This window comes from Oncorhynchus clarkii, chromosome 5, assembly GCF_045791955.1.
Source record: "Oncorhynchus clarkii lewisi isolate Uvic-CL-2024 chromosome 5, UVic_Ocla_1.0, whole genome shotgun sequence".
Classification (NCBI taxonomy): domain Eukaryota; kingdom Metazoa; phylum Chordata; class Actinopteri; order Salmoniformes; family Salmonidae; genus Oncorhynchus; species Oncorhynchus clarkii.
In genome coordinates this window covers 83,152,179-83,168,232 of record NC_092151.1, presented here as the reverse complement: position 1 = coordinate 83,168,232, position 16,054 = coordinate 83,152,179, and the positions used below count along the sequence as shown (strand labels likewise).

The 16,054-nt window shown below is 46.9% G+C and overlaps 2 protein-coding genes across 3 annotated transcripts in view; both read left to right on the top strand.

Annotated features, from left to right (window-relative positions):
* LOC139409469 (SH3-containing GRB2-like protein 3-interacting protein 1) overlaps window positions 1–16,054 on the top strand; it is a 136,396-nt gene that overhangs the window by 93,123 nt on the left and 27,219 nt on the right. Inside the window, exons 2-5 of one of the 2 annotated variants that reach the window (XM_071154647.1) lie at window positions 7,704–7,749; window positions 11,249–11,270; window positions 11,418–11,502; window positions 14,823–14,983. In XM_071154647.1, the coding sequence (XP_071010748.1) occupies window positions 11,255–11,270; window positions 11,418–11,502; window positions 14,823–14,983 (262 nt within the window). In that variant the 5' untranslated portion in view covers window positions 7,704–7,749; window positions 11,249–11,254. The remainder of the gene's footprint in view (window positions 1–7,703; window positions 7,750–11,248; window positions 11,271–11,417; window positions 11,503–14,822; window positions 14,984–16,054) is intronic. The other variant, XM_071154646.1, reaches the window with a different exon arrangement.
* On the top strand, window positions 4,426–5,975 carry LOC139409617 (processed variable antigen-like). The gene is made up of 3 exons (XM_071155038.1): window positions 4,426–4,491; window positions 4,677–5,218; window positions 5,271–5,975. Exons 1-3 carry the CDS (start codon window positions 4,426–4,428, stop codon window positions 5,761–5,763), a joined length of 1,101 nt encoding a protein of 366 aa, XP_071011139.1. The 3' UTR covers window positions 5,764–5,975.

Sequence of the window (16,054 nt, the reverse complement as noted above, 5' to 3'; positions counted from 1 at the left end):
GGAGTGTATCAGTGTTGTGTTGGGAGTGTATCAGTGTTGTGTTGGGAGTGTATCAGTGTTGTGTTGGGAGTGTATCAGTGTTGTGTTGGGAGTGTATCAGTGTTGTGTTGGGAGTGTCATGGTTGTGTTGGGAGTGTCATGGTTGTGTTGGGAGTGTATTAGTGTTGTGTTGGGAGTGTCATGGTTGTGTTGGGAGTGTATCAGTGTTGTGTTGGGAGTGTCATGGTTGTGTTGGGAGTGTATCAGTGTTGTGTTGGGAGTGCCATGGTTGTGTTGGGAGTGTATCAGTGTTGTGTTGGGAGTGTATCGGTGTTGTGTTGGGAGTGTATCGGTGTTGTGTTGGGAGTGTATCGGTGTTGTGTTGTGAGTGTTTCAGTGTTGTGTTGGGAGTGTCATGGTTGTGTTGGGAGTGTATCAGTGTTGTGTTGGGAGTGTCATGGTTGTGTTGGGAGTGTATCAGTGTTCTGTTGGGAGTGTATCAGTGTTGTGTTGGGAGTCTATCAGTGTTCTGTTGGGAGTCTATCAGTGTTCTGTTGGGAGTCTATCAGTGTTGTGTTGGGAGTGTATCAGTGTTGTGTTGGGAGTGTATCAGTGTTGTGTTGGGAGTGTATCAGTGTTGTGTTGGGAGTGTATCAGTGTTGTGTTGGGAGTGTATCAGTGTTGTGTTGGGAGTGTATCAGTGTTGTGTTGGGAGTGTATCAGTGTTGTGTTGGGAGTGTATCAGTGTTGTGTTGGGAGTGTATCAGTGTTGTGTTGGGAGTGTATCAGTGTTGTGTTGGGAGTGTATCAGTGTTGTGTTGGGAGTGTATCAGTGTTGTGTTGGGAGTGTATCAGTGTTGTGTTGGGAGTGTATCAGTGTTGTGTTGGGAGTGTATCAGTGTTGTGTTGGGAGTGTATCAGTGCTGTGTTGGGAGTGTAGCAGTGTTGTGTTGGGAGTGTAGCAGTGTTCTGTTGGGAGTCTAACAGTGTTCTGTTGAGAGTCTAACAGTGCTCTGTTGGGAGTGTAGCAGTGCTCTGTTGGGAGTGTAGCAGTGTTCTGTTGAGAGTGTAGCAGTATTCTGTTGAGAGTCTAACAGTGCTCTGTTGGGAGTCTAACAGTGCTCTGTTGGAGTCTTAACAGTGTTGTGTTGGGAGTGTAACAGTGTTGTGTTGGGAGTGTAACAGTGTTGTGTTGGGAGTGTAACAGTGTTCTGTTGGGAGTGTAACAGTGTTCTGTTGGGAGTGTAACAGTGCACTGTTGGGAGTCTAGCAGTGTTGTGTTGGGAGTATATCAGTGTTCTGTTGGGAGTGTCATGGTTGTGTTGGGAGTGTTGTGTTGGGAGTGTATCAGTGTTGTGTTGGGAGTGTATCAGTGTTGTTGGGAGTGTATCAGTGTTGTGTTGGGAGTGTCATGGTTGTGTTGGGAGTGTATTAGTGTTGTGTTGGGAGTGTCATGGTTGTGTTGGGAGTGTATTAGTGTTGTGTTGGGAGTGTCATGGTTGTGTTGGGAGTGTATCAGTGTTGTGTTGGGAGTGTATCAGTGTTGTGTTGGGAGTGTCATGGTTGTGTTGGGAGTGTATCAGTGTTGTGTTGGGAGTGTCATGGTTGTGTTGGGAGTGTATCAGTGTTGTGTTGGGAGTGTATCGGTGTTGTGTTGGGAGTGTATCGGTGTTGTGTTGGGAGTGTATCGGTGTTGTGTTGGGAGTGTATCGGTGTTGTGTTGGGAGTGTATCGGTGTTGTGTTGGGAGTGTATCGGTGTTGTGTTGGGAGTGTATCGGTGTTGTGTTGGGAGTGTATCGGTGTTGTGTTGGGAGTGTATCGGTGTTGTGTTGGGAGTGTCATGGTTGTGTTGGGAGTGTATCAGTGTTGTGTTGGGAGTGTCATGGTTGTGTTGGGAGTGTATCAGTGTTCTGTTGGGAGTGTCATGGTTGTGTTGGGAGTCTATCAGTGTTCTGTTGGGAGTGTATCAGTGTTGTGTTGGGAGTGTATCAGTGTTGGGAGTGTATCAGTGTTGGGAGTGTATCAGTGTTGGGAGTGTATCAGTGTTGGGAGTGTATCAGTGTTGGGAGTGTATCAGTGTTGTGTTGGGAGTGTGTCAGTGTTGTGTTGGGAGTGTATCAGTGTTGTGTTGGGAGTGTATCAGTGTTGTGTTGGGAGTGTATCAGTGTTGTGTTGGGAGTGTATCAGTGTTGTGTTGGGAGTGTATCAGTGTTGTGTTGGGAGTGCATCAGTGTTGTGTTGGGAGTGTATCGGTGTTGTGTTGGGAGTGTATTAGTGTTGTGTTGGGAGTGTCATGGTTGTGTTGGGAGTGTATTAGTGTTGTGTTGGGAGTGTCATGGTTGTGTTGGGAGTGTATCAGTGTTGTGTTGGGAGTGTCATGGTTGTGTTGGGAGTGTATCAGTGTTGTGTTGGGAGTGTATCGGTGTTGTGTTGGGAGTGTATCGGTGTTGTGTTGGGAGTGTATCGGTGTTGTGTTGGGAGTGTATCGGTGTTGTGTTGTGAGTGTTTCAGTGTTGTGTTGGGAGTGTCATGGTTGTGTTGGGAGTGTATCAGTGTTCTGTTGGGAGTGTCATGGTTGTGTTGGGAGTCTATCAGTGTTCTGTTGGGAGTCTATCAGTGTTCTGTTGGGAGTCTATCAGTGTTCTGTTGGGAGTCTATCAGTATTGTGTTGGGAGTGTATCAGTGTTGTGTTGGGAGTGTATCAGTGTTGTGTTGGGAGTGTATCAGTGTTGTGTTGGGAGTGTATCAGTGTTGTGTTGGGAGTGTATCAGTGTTGTGTTGGGAGTGTATCAGTGTTGTGTTGGGAGTGTATCAGTGTTGTGTTGGGTGTGTATCAGTGTTGTTTTGGGAGTGTATCAGTGTTGTGTTGGGAGTGTATCAGTGTTGTGTTGGGAGTGTATCGGTGTTGTGTTGGGAGTGTATCGGTGTTGTGTTGGGAGTGTATCGGTGTTGTGTTGGGAGTGTATCGGTGTTGTGTTGTGAGTGTTTCAGTGTTGTGTTGGGAGTGTCATGGTTGTGTTGGGAGTGTATCAGTGTTCTGTTGGTTGGGAGTGTCATGTTGTGTTGTGTATCAGTGTTGTGTTGGGAGTGTATCAGTGTTGTGTTGGGAGTGTATCAGTGTTGTGTTTGGAGTGTATCAGTGTTGTGTTTGGAGTGTATCAGTGTTGTGTTTGGAGTGTATCAGTGTTGTGTTTGGAGTGTATCAGTGTTGTGTTTGGAGTGTATCAGTGTTGTGTTTGGAGTGTATCAGTGTTGTGTTGGGAGTGTATCGGTGTTGTGTTGGGAGTGTATCGGTGTTGTGTTGGGAGTGTATCGGTGTTGTGTTGGGAGTGTATCGGTGTTGTGTTGTGAGTGTTTCAGTGTTGGGAGTGTCATGGTTGTGTTGGGAGTCTATCAGTGTTCTGTTGGGAGTCTATCAGTGTTCTGTTGGGAGTCTATCAGTGTTCTGTTGGGAGTCTATCAGTATTGTGTTGGGAGTGTATCAGTGTTGTGTTGGGAGTGTATCAGTGTTGTGTTGGGAGTGTATCAGTGTTGTGTTGGGAGTGTATCAGTGTTGTGTTGGGAGTGTATCAGTGTTGTGTTGGGAGTGTATCAGTGTTGTGTTGGGAGTGTATCAGTGTTGTGTTGGGAGTGTATCAGTGTTGTGTTGGGTGTGTATCAGTGTTGTTTTGGGAGTGTATCAGTGTTGTGTTGGGAGTGTATCAGTGTTGTGTTGGGAGTGTATCAGTGTTGTGTTGGGAGTGTATCAGTGTTGTGTTGGGAGTGTATCAGTGTTGTGTTGGGAGTGTATCAGTGTTGTGTTGGGAGTGTATCAGTGTTGTGTTGGGAGTGTATCAGTGTTGTGTTGGGAGTGTATCAGTGTTGTGTTGGGAGTGTATCAGTGTTGTGTTGGGAGTGTATCAGTGTTGTGTTGGGAGTGTATCAGTGTTGTGTTGGGAGTGTATCAGTGTTGTGTTGGGAGTGTATCAGTGTTGTGTTGGGAGTGTATCAGTGTTGTGTTGGGAGTGTATCAGTGTTGTGTTGGGAGTGTATCAGTGTTGTGTTGGGAGTGTATCAGTGTTGTGTTGGGAGTGTATCAGTGTTGTGTTGGGAGTGTATCAGTGTTGTGTTGGGAGTGTATCAGTGTTGTGTTGGGAGTGTATCAGTGTTGTGTTGGGAGTGTATCAGTGTTGTGTTGGGAGTGTATCAGTGTTGTGTTGGGAGTGTATCAGTGTTGTGTTTGGAGTGTATCAGTGTTGTGTTTGGAGTGTATCAGTGTTGTGTTTGGAGTGTATCAGTGTTGTGTTTGGAGTGTATCAGTGTTGTGTTTGGAGTGTATCAGTGTTGTGTTTGGAGTGTATCAGTGTTCTGTTGGGAGTGTATCAGTGTTGTGTTGGGAGTGTCATGGTTGTGTTGGGAGTGTCATGGTTGTGTTGGGAGTGTATCAGTGTTCTGTTGGGAGTGTCATGGTTTTGTTGGGAGTGTCATGGTTTTGTTGGGAGTGTATCAGTATTGTGTTGGGAGCAGAGTATGTGAGTGGAGCATAGCTGCAGCAGAGGGAGGAAGCGCTAACTTCACCAGCTCAGGGCATGCCCGGCCCAGCATGCATTTGTAGTCTACTTGTGTGCTGCTACAGCTCCTTACTGTAGCTACTGTCATGGAGTTCACTAAATATTTCCATAAAGAAACTGGTAAAACACACAGGTGCTAAATCAAGGTGACTAACAAAGATGAGGTCCAAGAGCAAGAGAGGGAGTGTGGTGATGTAGAGTTCACAACTAAAGAAGAGAGGGAGTGCGGTGATGTAGTGTCCACAACTAAAGAAGAGAGGGAGTGTGGTGATGTAGAGTCCACAACTAAAGAAGAGAGGGAGTGTGGTGATGTAGAGTTCACAACTAAAGAAGAGAGGGAGTGTGGTGATGTAGTGTCCACAACTAAAGAAGAGAGGGAGTGTGGTGATGTAGTGTCCTCAACTAAAGAAGAGAGGGAGTGTGGTGATGTAGAGTCCACAACTAAAGAAGAGAGGGAGTGTGGTGATGTAGAGTTCACAACTAAAGAAGAGAGGGAGTGCGGTGATGTAGTGTCCACAACTAAAGAAGAGAGGGAGTGTGGTGATGTAGAGTCCACAACTAAAGAAGAGAGGGAGTGTGGTGATGTAGAGTCCACAACTAAAGAAGAGAGGGAGTGTGGTGATGTAGTGTTCACAACTAAAGAAGAGAGGGAGTGTGGTGATGTAGTGTTCACAACTAAAGAAGAGAGGTAGTGTGGTGATGTAGTGTGGTGATGTAGTGTTCACAACTAAAGAAGAGAGGGAGTGTGGTGATGTAGTGTCCTCAACTAAAGAAGAGAGGGAGTGTGGTGATGTAGTGTCCACAACTAAAGAAGAGAGGGAGTGTGGTGATGTAGTGTCCTCAACTAAAGAAGAGAGGGAGTGTGGTGATGTAGTGTTCACAACTAAAGAAGAGAGGGAGTGTGGTGATGTAGTGTTCACAACTAAAGAAGAGAGGGAGTGTGGTGATGTAGTGTCCACAACTAAAGAAGAGAGGGAGTGTGGTGATGTAGTGTCCTCAACTAAAGAAGATAGGGAGTGTGGTGATGTAGTGTCCTCAACTAAAGAAGAGAGGGAGTGTGGTGATGTAGTGTCCACAACTAAAGAAGAGAGGGAGTGTGGTGATATAGTGTTCACAACTAAAGAAGAGAGGGAGTGTGGTGATGTAGAGTCCACAACTAAAGAAGAGAGGGAGTGTGGTGATGTAGAGTCCACAACTAAAGAAGAGAGGGAGTGTGGTGATGTAGTGTGGTGATGTAGTGTCCACAACTAAAGAAGAGAGGGAGTGTGGTGATGTAGTGTGGTGATGTAGTGTCCACACCTAAAGAAGAGAGGGAGTGTGGTGATGTAGTGTCCTCAACTAAAGAAGAGAGGGAGTGTGGTGATGTAGTGTCCACAACTAAAGAAGAGAGGGAGTGTGGTGATGTAGTGTCCACAACTAAAGAAGAGAGGGAGTGTGGTGATGTAGTGTCCACAACTGAAGAATCATTGTGAAAAATGAAGAAAAAAAACATCATAAACATGATGGTGTGCTTACTGCATGCACATGCTAAAAGAAAGGAAGGAGCTGGGTAGATTACTAAGTGTCAGTATATACAGTTCAAGTCAGAAGTTTACATACACTTAGGTTGGAGTCATTAAAACTTGTTTTTCAACTACTCCACAAATTTATTGTTAACATACTATAGTTTTGGCAAGTCGGTTAGGACATCTACTTTGTGCATGACACAAGTACATTTTCCAACAATTGTTTACAGACAGCTTGTTTCACTTATAATTCACTGTATCACAATTCCAGTGGGTCAGAAGTTTACATACACTAAGTTGACTGTCTTTAAACAGCTTGAACATTTTCAGAAAATTATGCCATGGATTTAGAAGCTTCTGATATGCTAATTGAGATAATTTGAGTCAATTGGAGGTGTACCTTTGGATGTATTTCAAGGCCTACCTTCAAACTCAGTGCCTCTTTGCTTGACTTCATGGGCAAATCAAAAGAAATCAGACAAAAGACCTCTGGTTCATCCTTGGGCGCAATTTCCAAATGCCTGAAGGTACCAAGTTTATCTGTACAAACAATAGTGCGCAAGTATAAACACCATGGGACCACGCAGCAGACCATTTTTGGGGGATTTGATTGATTTTTGGCACATTCAAGGAGCTTTTCAGTTGTGATTGGGTTATTTGGCCTAATAATCAAAACACTTTTACACCTTTACACTTTTGAATAAGGTGTTATCAATATTTTATACAACCAGAATCATACAGGAAATAAGATAGCCCACATCAGGTCTCAATGTTCTGTGAAAACATTAAACCACAGTCTCAGCTTTTATATTTAGGCCTACCTATAGAAACATTTTAAAACAACTCTGCATCTCTGCCCAGCCTGGCGAGAGTGGCCCAAAGGGTGTTACACATCCCCAGTGGCTCTCCAAGTGAGGAGATGATATTATCCGCTGCTGACCGGCTCTCCAGGCACCATCGCATGAGCCTGAAGCCACAGACTGGCCAAACTCGTGTTTCTAAAAATGAATTCAAAAATGTAACTAATAAGTCATTTTTCATTTAATGTTTATTTAATTCGAAGTAAGTCCAAGCCTATATGGGCAATTTATAGACTATAATGATTAAATACAACTATTGTGTCGCACTCGCAAATGCTTCACAATGTTTTTCTTTGTAGGCTATAGACTTGAAATAATAATACTATAGCCAAAATAATTATTTTGTTATTTATTTCTTAGGCTCCCTGTCTGGCTCCTGATTTACAGTTTATATGCTGTTTAATATGACATGTAGCCAATTTGAAATGATTTGCGCTTCTTACTGTACGTTCACCTTTTCATGTTTATTCAAATACTTTTCATTCAAATCCATATGGTTTAGTTTTAATACTTCAAAACTAAATGATAGGTCCAGGTAGTCACAAAAAAATGGCTGCTGAATTGTGATTTTAATGAATGGGGCGAATTTAGAGCAGCAGTTTTTTTCCAGTGAGTGTGGAGCGGTTTTTAATGGAGCGGTTGGAAAGGACATGGAGCGCTGAGCACTGAGCGGGATTTCCAACAGCTCAACTACACTCACATGCTCTGGTTGGGAGTGTCACTGTTGTGTTGGGAGTGTCACTGTGGTTGTGAGTGTAACTGTTGTGTTGGAGAAGTGTCCTTTACTGATTTGTCACTCTCTGACCAGGTGTCTGTTCTCTCTTCCTTTTTGCTGGTCACAGAGACGTAGCCCGGTAAGTGTTCCTCCGTTCCGTTCTGTTTCCCTGGGCTGGGGTAAATAACAAACACTTTTTGTCCCTCTGTGCTTCCAGTAACCTGCAGGGGGAGTGGAGAGGGGTGGGGTTGATTGCTGATGTGACAGATCAGGAAAATATGTCTAAGAAGATACAGGTTATGTCTTATAAGTCCCTGGGTGAATCTCAGTCTTTCTTTGATTCCTTGTGTCCTCTCTCCTTGCCTTCTCTCTTCACCTTCCTCTTGACATTTTGAGGAGTTGGGGAGAGGATGGGAGGAGATGACACAAGCAATCGAGGAAGGACTTTTGAGATTCACTCCATGTTGACAGATTTACCCTTTGATCTGTCAATTCAGACACACCTCAGCTGATCCCTCCCTCCCTCCCTCCCTCCCTCCCTCCCTCCCTCCCTCCCTCCCTCCCTCCCTCCCTCCCTCCCTCCCTCCCTCCCTCCCTCCCTCTCTCCTTCTCTCTCTCTCTCTCCCTCCCTCCCTCCCTCTCTCCTTCTTTCTCCTCCCTCTCTTTTCCTTGTCGTTTCTCATTGAGAGTTATTTCATGCACTGTATCCTGACTAACAAGCATCACTCTCTGTCTTGGTCTCTCTCTTTCTCTCCTTTCCTCTCTCTCTCTCTCTCTCTCGCTCTCTCTCTCTCTCCCTCTCAATTTAAGGACTTTATTCGCATGATAAACATGTTTAAAATTGCCGAAACAAGTGAAATAGATAATAAACAAAAGTGATTTTTTTTATTTTTATTAACAGTAAACATTACACTCACAAAAGTTAAAAAAGAATAAAGACATTTCAAATGTAATATTATGTCTATATACAGAGTTGTAAGGATGTGCAAATATTTAAAGTACAAAAGGGAAAATAAATGAACATAAATATAGGTTGTATTTACAACGGTGTTTGTTCTTCACTGGTTGCCCTTTTCTTGTGGCAACAGGTCACAAATCTTGCTGCTGTGGTGGCACACTGTGGTATTTCACCCAATAGATAAGGGAGTTAATCAAAATTGGATTTGTTTTTTAATTCTTTGTGGGTCTGTCTGTCTGTCTGTCTGTCTGTCTGTCTGTCTGTCTTTCTGTCTGTCTGTCTGTCTGTCTGTGTCTCTCTTTACCTCTGGGTTTCTCTCTGTCTCTACCTCTGGGTTTCTGCATCTCTCACTCTGTCATTATGCTGTCTCATCTGTCTGTCCTCAATGCTGACCCAAACTGTTACAGACCTATATCCATCCTGCCCTGCCTATCTAAAGTCTTCGAAAGCCAAGTTAATAAACAGATCACTGACCATTTCGAATCCCACCGTACCTTCTCCGCTGTGTAATCCGGCTTCCGAGCTGGTCACGGGTGCACCTTAGCCACGCTCAAGGTACTAAACGATATCATAACCTCCATCGATAAAAGACAGTACTGTGCAGTCGTCTTCATCTACCTAGCCAAGGCTTTCGACTCTGTCAATCACTGTATTCTTATCAGCAGACTCAATAGCCTTGGTTTTTCTAATGACTGCCTAGCCTGGTTCAACAACTACTTTGCAGACAGAGTTCAGTGTGTCAAATCGAAGAGCATGTTGTCCGGACCTCTGGCAGTCTCTATGGGGGCTAACCACAGGGTTCAATTCTCGGGCTCAACTCTTTTCTCCGTATATATCAATGATGTCGCTCTTGCTGCGGGCGATTCCCTGATCCACCTCTACGCAGACGACACCATTCTGTATACTTTTGGGACACTGTGCTAACTAACCTCCAAGCAAGATTCAATGGCATACAACACTCCTTCCGTGGCCTCCAACTGCTCTTAAACACGCATCCGCCCGCCCGACTAACATCACCACCCTGGACGGTTCCGACCTAGAACATGTGGACAACCATAAATACCTAGGTGTCTGACTAGACTGTAAACTATCCTTCCAGACTCATATTAAACATCTCCAATAAAAAATATAATCTAGAATCGTCTTTCTATTTCGCAACAAAGCCTCCTTAACTCACTCCACTAAACATACCCTCGTAAAACTGACTATCCTACCGATCCTCGACTTCGGCGATGTCATCTACAAAATAGCCTCCAACACTCTACTCAACAAATTGGATGCAGTCTATCACAGTGCCATCCGTTTTGTTACCAAATCACCTTATACCACCCACCACTGCGACCTGTATGCTCTAGTCGGCTGGCCCTCGCTATATATTCGTCGCCAGACCCACTGGCTCCAGGTCATCTATAAGTCTATGCTAGGTAAAGCTCCGCCTTATCTCAGCTCACTGGTCACGATAACAACACCCACCCGTAGCACATGTTCCAGCAGGTATATCTCACTGATCATCCCCAAAGCCAACACCTCATTTGGCCATCTTTCCTTCCAGTTCTCTGCTGCCAGTGACTGGAACGAATTGCAAAAATCGCTGAAGTTGGAGACTTTTATTTCCCTCACCAACTTTAAACATCAACTATCTGAGCAGCTAACCGATCGCTGCAGCTGTACATAGTCCATCTGTAAATAGCCCACCCAATCTATCTACCTCATCCCCATCCCCATCCCCCTGTTTTTATTTTATTTACTTTTCTGCTCTTTTGCACACCAGTATCTCTACCTGCACATCATCATCTGCTCATTTATCACTCCAGTGTTATTCTGCTAAATTGTAACTATTCGCTTCTATGGCCTATTTATTGCCTACCTCCTCATGCCTTTTGCACACACTGTATATAGACTTTCTTTTTTCTACTGTGTCATTGATTTGTTTATTGTGTTATTGGCTTGTTTATTGTTTACTCCATGTGTAACTCTGTGTTGTTTGTGTCACACTGCTTTGCTTTATCTTGGCCAGGTCGCAGTTGCAAATGAGAACTTGTTCTCAACTAGCCTACCTGGTTAAATAAAGGTGAAATAAATTAAAAATAAATTAAAAATGCTGTGCAATGTCTTGGGCTACATGAGGCTTTAAAGACCTACTCTTTCTGTTTCTGACAGCGTTCTGTGCCTATTGAGACTCATGCTAGAAAGCTGTAGAATGGATTCTAATGGCTATTATACAATTATCAAATATTAATTTAATTAATGTAACTGCATTTTGTGTCATTTTCAGCAACAACAAGCAATATTCTACACTCCCTTCCATGCAGAAATGTGCATTGTTTTATTTATTTAAAAAAACATGTCAGCTCGTAAGTCCTAAGGCCTATAGCTACTAGATTGTTCCACAGTATTTCTGAGTGAATAGGCCTAATATTAGTCATCCACTTCCCCGTGGAGACAGGGCAGCCAATGGTCTCATCCGATTAGCTCATTCTAAGGTTATAGAGACCATCTTCTGACCTTCGCTAGTAGACAGGCTCCCTCCTGGAATTACTGTATGTAATGTGAACATTCAACATGATGTTACTCATGGATTTTAAACCCCTTTAATATTTCCATATAAGCCATTTGAGTATAAAATCTAGTGTGATATGTTTTTATGTTGTCTTTTTACAAATGTATGTTTTTGTTACAGGGGTTGATGAATAAGGACTGTAGTAAGTATCTAAGATTTCTTATCTTGTTTTTGTTGTCGCTTTCGCTAAATGCTTCGGTTAGAAACAAAACTCAAGTAATTGACTAGTTTCTGTTTTAGTGTGTGTGAGGCAGTTGAGGTGAATGTCTGTGAATGAATCTCTCCTCAGGTGAAGAGATACAGGTAGCTCGGCCAAGACGTTCTGCACCCATTGCAGCCCCCACATTAGCAGCCCCGGTGCTACAAGCCCCCAGGTACATCTCTGTCTGTCCCCTTTTCATCTGTCAGCTACGCCCACACCCCTCCCCAATGCCCCAACCCCCAGGTACATCTCTGTCTGTCCCCTTTTCATCTGTCAGCTACGCCCACACCCCTCCCCAATGCCCCAACCCCCAGGTACATCACTGTCTGTCCCCTTTTCATCTGTCAGCTACGCCCACACCCCTCCCCAATGCCCCAACCCCCAGGTACATCTCTGTCTGTCCCCTTTTCATCTGTCAGCTACGCCCACACCCCTCCCCAATGCCCAAACCCCCAGGTACGTCACTGTCTGTCCCCTTTTCATCTGTCAGCTACGCCCACACCCCTCCCCAATGCCCCAACCCCCAGGTACATCTCTGTCTGTCCCCTTTTCATCAGTCAGCTACGCCCACACCCCTCCCCAATGCCCCAACCCCCAGGTACATCTCTGTCTGTCCCCTTTTCATCTGTCAGCTACGCCCACACCCCCTCCCCAATGCCCCAACCCCCAGGTACATCACTGTCTGTCCCCTTTTCATCTGTCAGCTACGCCCACACCCCTTCCCCAATGCCCAAACCCCCAGGTACATCACTGTCTTTCCCCTTTTCATCTGTCAGCTACGCCCACACCCCCTCCCCAATGCCCAAACCCCCAGGTACATCACTGTCTGTCCCCTTTTCATCTGTCAGCTACGCCCACACCCCCTCCCCAATGCCCAAACCCCCAGGTACATCACTGTCTGTCCCCTTTTCATCTGTCAGCTACGCCCACACCCCCTCCCCAATGCCCCAACCCCCAGGTACATCTCTGTCTGTCCCCTTTTCATCTGTCAGCTACGCCCACACCCCCTCCCCAATGCCCCAACCCCCAGGTACATCACTGTCTGTCCCCTTTTCATCTGTCAGCTACGCCCACACCCCTCCCCAATGCCCCAACCCCCAGGTGCATCTCTGTCTGTCCCCTTTTCATCTGTCAGCTAGGCCCACACCCCTCCCCAATGCCCCAACCCCCAGGTACATCACTGTCTGTCCCCTTTTCATCTGTCAGCTACGCCCACACCCCCTCCCCAATGCCCCAACCCCCAGGTACATATCTGTCTGTCCCCTTTTCATCTGTCAGCTACGCCCACACCCCTCCCCAATGCCCCAACCCCCAGGTACATCACTGTCTGTCCCCTTTTCATCTGTCAGCTACGCCCACACCCCCTCCCCAATGCCCCAACCCCCAGGTACATCACTGTCTGTCCCCTTTTCATCTGTCAGCTACGCCCACACCCCTCCCCAATGCCCCAACCCCCAGGTACGTCACTGTCTGTCCCCTTTTCATCTGTCAGCTACGCCCACACCCCTCCCCAATGCCCCAACCCCCAGGTACGTCACTGTCTGTCCCCTTTTCATCTGTCAGCTACGCCCACACCCCCTCCCCAATGCCCAAACCCCCAGGTACATCTCTGTCTGTCCCCTTTTCATCTGTCAGCTACGACCACACCCCTCCCCAATGCCCCAACCCCCAGGTACATCACTGTCTGTCCCCTTTTCATCTGTCAGCTACGCCCACACCCCTCCCCAATGCCCCAACCCCCAGGTACATCACTGTCTGTCCCCTTTTCATCTGTCAGCTACGCCCACACCCTTCCCCAATTCCCCAACCCCCAGGTACGTCACTGTCTGTCCCCTTTTCATCTGTCAGCTACGCCCACACCCCTCCCCAATGCCCAAACCCCCAGGTACGTCTCTGTCTGTCCCCTTTTCATCTGTCAGCTACGCCCACACCCCTCCCCAATGCCCAAACCCCCAGGTACATCACTGTCTGTCCCCTTTTCATCTGTCAGCTACGCCCACACCCCTCCCCAATGCCCCAACCCCCAGGTACATCACTGTCTGTCCCCTTTTCATCTGTCAGCTACGCCCACACCCCCTCCCCAATGCCCCAACCCCCAGGTACATCTCTGTCTGTCCCCTTTTCATCTGTCAGCTACGCCCGCACCCCTCCCCAATGCCCCAACCCCCAGGTACATCACTGTCTGTCCCCTTTTCATCTGTCAGCTACGCCCACACCCCTCCCCAATGCCCAAACCCCCAGGTACATCACTGTCTGTCCCCTTTTCATCTGTCAGCTACGCCCACACCCCTCCCCAATGCCCCAACCCCCAGGTACATCACTGTCTGTCCCCTTTTCATCTGTCAGCTACGCCCACACCCCTCCCCAATGCCCCAACCCCCAGGTACATCACTGTCTGTCCCCTTTTCATCTGTCAGCTACGCCCACACCCCTCCCCAATGCCCAAACCCCCAGGTACATCACTGTCTGTCCCCTTTTCATCTGTCAGCTACGCCCACACCCCTCCCCAATGCCCCAACCCCCAGGTACGTCACTGTCTGTCCCCTTTTCATCTGTCAGCTACGCCCACACCCCTCCCCAATGCCCCAACCCCCAGGTACATCACTGTCTGTCCCCTTTTCATCTGTCAGCTACGCCCACACCCCTCCCCAATGCCCCAACCCCCAGGTACATCACTGTCTGTCCCCTTTTCATCTGTCAGCTACGCCCACACCCCTCCCCAATGCCCCAACCCCCAGGTACGTCACTGTCTGTCCCCTTTTCATCTGTCAGCTACGCCCACACCCCTCCCCAATGCCCCAACCCCCAGGTACGTCACTGTCTGTCCCCTTTTCATCTGTCAGCTACGCCCACACCCCTCCCCAATGCCCCAACCCCCAGGTACATCACTGTCTGTCCCCTTTTCATCTGTCAGCTACGCCCACACCCCTCCCCAATGCCCCAACCCCCAGGTACATCACTGTCTGTCCCCCACTGACCTGTCAGACTCGCTCCAGGGCTCGGTACTGTTACTCCTTCTATATAACCTTGTTATTGTTTTTATTGTGTTACTATTTCCTTTTTTTTAGCAAATATTTGTCTTACTGTTTAACTGCATTGTTGGGAATGGGCTCGTACTGTAAATCATACCTCTGACTTCCAATCTCATGACTACTCAACAATCACTGATTTAGTAACGTTAAGTTAAAGACTGATACATCCCCTTCCTTCCCTCGTGACATGAATACATCTCCTGCTGTAGTATTCTGAGTGAGGTGACTGAAGTGTCTGTGGAAGTCTCTGTGTTAGTGTGATGGTTTGACTCACCCTGCTGTCCCTGTCCCATCTCCCTGTGTTGAGTGAGCCGACTGAAGCGTGTCTGTGATAGTCTCTGTGATGGTCTGACTAACCCTGTCTGTCACTTCTTATCTCCCTCCACTCCCTCAGTCGTACCAGACGATTCTACAGCCTACTAAACCTGTCTGTCTGTCATGCTCTCTATCTCCCTCCCAGAAGTAAGAAATCCCCAGCAGTACCACTACCAGAGAAGGAACCAGCCCCAGTACCAGCCCCAGTACCAGTACCAGCCCCAGTACCAGCCCCAGTACCAGAGGACGCTACAGCCTTATTTGGACCTCCCCTGGAGACAGCCTTCAGAGAGCAGAAAACTGAAGGTACAACTCTCTGCCACATCTATCTTTGTCACTGTCATTCTTTCTGTGTGTGTGTGTGTGGTTGTGATTGAGCGTGTGTGTGTGTGTATATGTGGTGTGTGTGGTTGTGATTGAGCGTGTGTGTGTGTATATGTGGTGTGTGTGGTTGTGATTGAGCGTGTGTGTGCGTATATGTGTTTGTGTGTGTGGGGTTGTGATTGAGCGTGTGTGTGCGTTCGTGTGTGTGGTTGTGATTGAGTGTGTGTGTGCGTATATGTGGTGTGTGTGGTTGTGATTGAGCGTGTGTGTGCGTATATGTGGTGTGTGTGTGTGTGGTTATGATTGAGCACGTGTGTGTGTATATGTGGTGTGTGTTCGTGTGTGTGTGGTTGTGATTGAATGTCTGTGTGTGTATATGTGGTGTGTGTGGTTGTGATTGAGCGTGTGTGTGTGTATATGTGGTGTGTGTTCGTGTGTGTGTGGTTGTGATTGAGCGTGTGTGCGTATATGTGGTGTGTGTGGTTGTGATTGAGCATGTGTGTGTGTGTATGTGGTGTGTGTGGTTGTGATTGAGCGCGTGGTTGTGATTGAGCGTGTGTGTGCGTATATGTGGTGTGTGTTCGTGTGTGTGGGGTTGTGATTGAGTGTCTGTGTGTGTATATGTGGTGTGTGTGGTTGTGATTGAGCGTGTGTGTGCGTATATGTGGTGTGTGTTCGTGTGTGTGTGGTTGTGACTGAGCGTGTGTGTGTGTATATGTGGTGTGTGTTCGTGTGTGTGTGGTTGTGATTGAGCGTGTGTGTGGGGTTGTGATTGAGTGTCTGTGTGTGTATATGTGGTGTGTGTGGTTGTGATTGAGCGTGTGTGTGTGGTTGTGATTGAACGTGTGTGTGTGGTTGTGATTGAGCGTGTGTGTGTGGTTGTGATTGAGTGTGTGTGTGTGGTTGTGATTGAGCGTGTGTGTGTGGTTGTGATTGAGCGTGTGTGTGTGGTTGTGATTGAGCGTGTGTGTGTGTGTGGTTGTGATTGAGCGTGTGTGTGTGTGTGGTTGTGATTGAGCGTGTGTGTGTGTGTGGTTGTGATTGAGCGTGTGT